Here is a 5,426-nt window from a genome sequence, read left to right on the forward strand (position 1 = left end):
CCTTCCTTCCTTCCTTCCTTCCTTCCTTCCTTCCTTCCTTCCTTCCTATGTGTCAATCCTGAGGCTTAAATTCAGGGCCTGGGCCTGTCACTGAAGTTTTATGCTCAACACTAGCATTCTACCATTTGAGTGTCCACTCCACTTCCAGTCCCCCCCCCCACTTTTTTGGTAGTTCATTGGAGATAAGAGTCTCACAGGCTTTCCTGCCTAGGCTGGCTTCAAATCTCAATCCTCAGAGCTCAGCCTCCTGAATAGCTAGGATTACAGGCATGAGTCACTGGTGTTAGGCTCTGTAACTGTACTTTTCAAGTAGTTAGAGCAAATCAGCTCCTGGAAAGGAAGGCCTCTTCACTTGGCCCTTACGTTTGGGAGACTCTCTGGTGTTCCCTAAAGAAAGGCCACTACAGAACAGAGATGCTTGCAGAAGAAACTGGGAGATGCATAGGACCAAGGGCTGTAAAAGAACTCTGAAGACTCTGGCTCAGACCCCCCAACCCCCACCTCACTTCTCCATTAGGAGTCCTCCTGAACTTCAGCCCTTCTTCCTGCTCACTGCCCTCCCCCAACCCTGCACCCTCAACACATTTCCGGGGGCTCTTCTCTGCTTCTTCTTGGGGCAGCTCAGGTGCAGCTGAAATCTCTGACCATTGCTGGCAGAATAAGAGCCAGGCTGTGGGCCAAGAGGCCTCTGTGTGTGACCTGAGGAAGGAAAGCTGGGCCAACCCTGCCTGCAATCTCTCCTGCCAGCACCCAGCCTGGGCAAAGGCTGTTCCCTGACTGCTCAGCATCCTGCTCCTGCCCGCCAGATGATTTTAACCCTGTGTGTGACACCGTCGCCCATGTGGAATACACTACACCCTGCCATGCTGGCTGCACAGGCCATGTGGTCCAGGGGACTCTGGACAAAAGCCAGGTAAGCTGTGCTTCTGGCACAATCCTCTGCCTCTACCCATCTCTGCAGGCCTGGCGTGTGTCCCCTCTTGTTCCCTGGCTCTCTTCCCTCTGTCTCTGTCTCTTGGCAGGTTCAGGGCACTGTTCTCTCAAACTAAGTTTCCTTTCTTGCTCGGCCCAGGGAGATGAGCCAGAGCCACGCTGCAGCTGTGCAGGGGAGATGGAGAAAGAAACAGCCCACAGGAAGTCCAGGGGCCAATGGGCAGAAGTGGTCCTTACACAAGTCGGTACAAGAGTAGAGGGGGTGTAACCCAGAGCATCCTAGAAGGTTCCAAGAGAGGTGGCATTTGTGCTAGGTCTTCCAGGATGAGTTGGCAAACTAAGACTTGAGAAGGAAGGACTTTCCAAGCAGGGGGGGAACAGCAAAGACAAAGATTTGGAAGAGTGTATAGGAATGACTCGCATGCACACCTGTGCTCTGAGTAACTCCAAAGGACTTGGAAAAGCAGACCCAGAAAAGGAAGCACTGTGAGTATTAGGGTGAGAGTGAGAAATGCAACTACAGAGCAATGGAGAGGGAGCATATGTGTGAGCTTAAGGCAGGGTCATGACAGACAGACAGAGTGACATTCTGTGCTCCATCATCCTTGAGACCATAGTGTGAAGAAAGGCAGACAGCATGCAGGACAGATCACTGAGGAGGCTGGTACACGCCTGGTCAGACAGTCATCAATCAGTCAGTCAACAAACCTTCACAGATCCTCCTGTTCTGTGCCAGGCTCTCTGCAGGACACTGAGGCTTCAAAGCCAAGGGTCCCAGTCCTCAGGCAGTTCCCAGTAGGAAAACAAAGTCATTGTAATCAGCTGCAGTATGTTCTGTATTAGCCTGACAAGGGCCCCTAACACCAACACTGCTTTTTCCCTTCCTCCTCTATTTCCCAGAATGATAATTAGGGTCAATACCTGCCTTCCTCAGACTTCTAGGCTTTAGTCGAGCATGTTAGAGTGCAGAGTGAGCGTTGTCAGGTGCTTGTTGGGATCTGCCTTCCTCTCTCCAGAGCCCCACCTGCACACAGAACCTTTACCCTTGAGCCACTGTCAGCGTTAGTTAGCAGGGAAGGGCCTGAGCCTCCACATGGTACAGAGTAAGCACCTAGCTGTGGCTGGTGGCCATGACAGCCTTTTGGAAGTCAGCCAGGTGCAGCTGGGCTGAAAGCGTTTGCATTTAGAATCAAAACCACCCCAGCCTTTCAGGCCTCCTAAGCACTCATTGTCCTGACCTAGTTTGAGCTCCTGAATTCCCTTCTAGTCTCCCTGAAATCCCTTTGAGGATCAATAGGTCATGGCAGGGGTAAGGGTGGGGGAATTCTGACTTGATGGTAAACTATGGGTGGTAGCTGAACACCAAGGGCCAAGCAACCTGGTCTCTCTTGCCTGACTGATTTGGTTCACATAGGCAGATCCTTTACTCTGTGACTTTGTTTCCTGGTATGTAAAATAGGGGTGATTTTATCTAGTACCCTGTGCTGAATAACTACTTTCCTTGGGTGAATTCATTAAGTAGTAAGGGGAAAGCTGCCCTTCCCACCATGCCTAGAAGATGGTAAGCACAGAGGATTTGCTCCTAGGCGAAAAAGGAAGACTTGCAAATGGGAGGCGGTGACAACTTTCATACCAGAGCTGGGACTAAAACCAAAGGCTTTGACCCCAATCCAGCCCCCTTTGGGCCATCCACAGTGGTTGGGTTTGGGTGCAGTGTTTGGAGAAGGGTGTGGCCCACACAGGTGAGCATCAGGGAAATCTGGAAGACCTGGGATGGTGTCTTGGCTCAAGGATTGGCTGACCCATTAGCTGTGCTCAGTAAGAGTCTAGGCACAAGCGAGTAAGTCGGTGAGATGGGGAAGGGCTAGGTCTCAGACTCACAGAGACGGGGGCTGAGTGACTCAGGCCCGAGGTAGAGACCAAAGGTGTTTTGTGTGATGAGATTGGATGGGTGAGAAGGAGGAATCCCAAGGGGAAAGTCTCTAGGCTTCGTGTTCATCCCAATTCCAACCCTGGTATTCCTTCTGCCTGTCCCCCGACCCTTCCCATTCACCCATCCAGTCCGGTCCAGTAGAAGTAGGAGCATCTTTTGTTTAATACTATCACCTCACATCTCTGCCATGCTTAAGTCCTTCCAAGGCCCCCAGCCTCCACCTCAGGGGGTTTCGTGAATCTTTTCACAGTGGGGAGAGTCTGAGGCTGCCCCTGTTGGAGATGAGAGGCCCAGAGGGCTCCGGTGCCCCAGGCCAGCCCAGCCAACTAGAGAGCGGAGCTGACAGGACCAGTCCCCACGTGCCTACCTGGGCTCTAGGAAAGGAAGCCATATCACCCAAAGAAGCTGTGTGGGGGAAGACAGGAGAAGCCAGGCATTCTGGCTTGGCTTGGCTCCTGACAGGTGCCTGAGGGCACTATGGCCAGACTAACCCTTAAAGCATCCCTAGCTGGAGGTTGACCAAGTTGCCATCAGACACATCAGGGCTGACATGGGAACACACTCTTGCTTTCTTCCTCTTCCCATAGGCACAGCCCAGGTTGAGCCCCATAGGCACAGCCTAGGTCCAGACTCTGCTGGCTGGGAACTTCCCAGGCTTCAGTGGAGACCTTCACTAACATCTGCCCTTGGAGATAACTGAGAGCGCTTCTTTCTCTTCTCCCATGCTAGGTTTTCTACACCAACTGCAGCTGCGTAGTGGGGGGCGGCCCAGTCCCTGCAGGCTCCTGTGACTCAGACTGCAGCCACCTGGTGCTACCCTTCATTCTCCTGGTCAGCCTGGGGGCAGCAGTGGCCAGTGTCACCCACACACCCTCTTTTATGCTCATTCTGAGGTAAAAGCAAGGGTGGAGAGGGTTGGTGGGTACCAAGGTATCCTTAACCAGCTGGGCAGTGGTGGCTCATGCCTATAATCCTAGCTACTCAGGAGGCTGAGATCTAAGGATTGTGGTTCAAAGCCAGCCCAGGCAGGAAAGTCTGTGAGATTCTTATCTCCCATAAACCACTAGAAAACCATAAGTGGTGTTGTAGCTCAAGTGGTAGAGCACTTGCCTTGAGCTGAATTGCTGAGGGAATTGCCCAGGCCTGAGTTCAAGCCCCACAACCAACAACAAGAACAACAAAAATGTCCTTAACTATGGCCAGAATGAGGCACTCAATGGAGCAATGGAGGACTTGGAGGAAGGAGGCCATTCTAGTGTCCTGGGTTCCCATAACAGTCCAGGCCCTGGCTGATCCCCCTGGCAACAAAGCCTGAAGAGAAGGAAACTGAGGCTCAGAAAAAGTAGTAAAGGACTAATGTCACAGCTGGAGCCCAGGCCCTTACTTTCCCATACCCTAGGCCTCCCCTCAAGGAGAGCATCCTACAGGGAGGGGCATGTGCTCTCTCCCCCTGCTCTAGGGTCTGGAGGGAGAAGAGTGATGAGGCTGACATCATGGTGGGAGAGAAGGGTATAGTGAGAACCATTCACTGGGGCCCAGAACCCTCCTAAGCCTCATGCCACTACCTTCTGTTGTTAGGGGAGTGAAGAAGGAAGACAAGCCTTTGGCTGTGGGGATGCAGTTCATGCTCCTGAGAGTTTTGGGTAAAGAGCCTGCATGGGCCCCTTGGTGGTGGTGGTGATGAGGGTGCATATGCCCTCTGTGTGTCAGATCCATGGGACCCAGTCCCTTAACTTAATAGTAACATATGTGGCGGGGGGTAGGGGGGCAGGGGTACAAGTAGAACATAGGAACCTAATGGAGGCTCCTTTTGATCCATGCTCAGGGGTATCCAGAAGCCAAAGACTGGAGGCCAAGAAGCCCCTCTGTGGTCCAAAGCCCCTGAGGGAATGTGTGTGTGCATGGAGGGGTGGGGGCTGGGGCTTCCACTTTCCCTGAGCCCCTTCTCCCCCTAGCCTGGATGCCCAGCCCCGTGATCCATGGCAGTGCCATTGACACCACTTGCATGTACTGGGCCCAGACCTGCGGGCGTCAAGCCGTCTGCCGTTACTATGATCACGACTCGTTCCGAAGCAGGTAAACACACATTTGAGGGGGCTATGGGAAGGAGATCAGAAATACCCTAGTGATCCCAGATGGGATATCAACAGGGAGGAGAGAAGTCTTGTGTAAGTTGCACCTGCTAGGTCGTAGGTGTTGTATCCAGTGCTGAGCCCACCATCCTGCAAGCCAGATCTCTCCTTTAGAGATAAGGAAAGGTCAAGGTCACACAGCTGGCACAGTGGGGCCTCCCTGTTGGTGACAGAGGAGCTCAGCCTTCCCATCTGTACCATGGGGCCCTCCAAGGAGTCCAAAGGCACAAAGCCCATGGCCTGCATGGATGTGGAGACAACTTACAGCAGGACCAAGAGGCTGGTTTCCCCCATTCCGTGCCACAGGACCTGGTTCCTGCCTGCCAAGATTGTCCAGGGTGGCTTTCTAGAGGAGGTAAAGTCAGCAAGGACCTAGATGAGCTACACAGGAAAGCATCCCATTTTCCTGTGGGACGGGGGGGGGGGGG

The 5,426-nt window shown here is 53.1% G+C and overlaps 1 protein-coding gene across 1 annotated transcript in view; it reads left to right on the plus strand.

Annotated features, from left to right (window-relative positions):
• Slco2b1 (solute carrier organic anion transporter family, member 2B1) overlaps nt 1-5,426 on the plus strand; it is a 50,046-nt gene that overhangs the window by 43,789 nt on the left and 831 nt on the right. Inside the window, exons 9-12 of the mRNA XM_013013965.1 lie at nt 705-913; nt 3,596-3,759; nt 4,445-4,509; nt 4,822-4,942. Coding sequence (XP_012869419.1) covers nt 705-913; nt 3,596-3,759; nt 4,445-4,509; nt 4,822-4,942 — 559 coding nt within the window. The remainder of the gene's footprint in view (nt 1-704; nt 914-3,595; nt 3,760-4,444; nt 4,510-4,821; nt 4,943-5,426) is intronic.

The sequence above is a fragment of the Dipodomys ordii genome, unplaced genomic scaffold (assembly GCF_000151885.1).
Source record: "Dipodomys ordii isolate 6190 unplaced genomic scaffold, Dord_2.0 Scaffold22, whole genome shotgun sequence".
In the NCBI taxonomy this organism is placed as follows: domain Eukaryota; kingdom Metazoa; phylum Chordata; class Mammalia; order Rodentia; family Heteromyidae; genus Dipodomys; species Dipodomys ordii.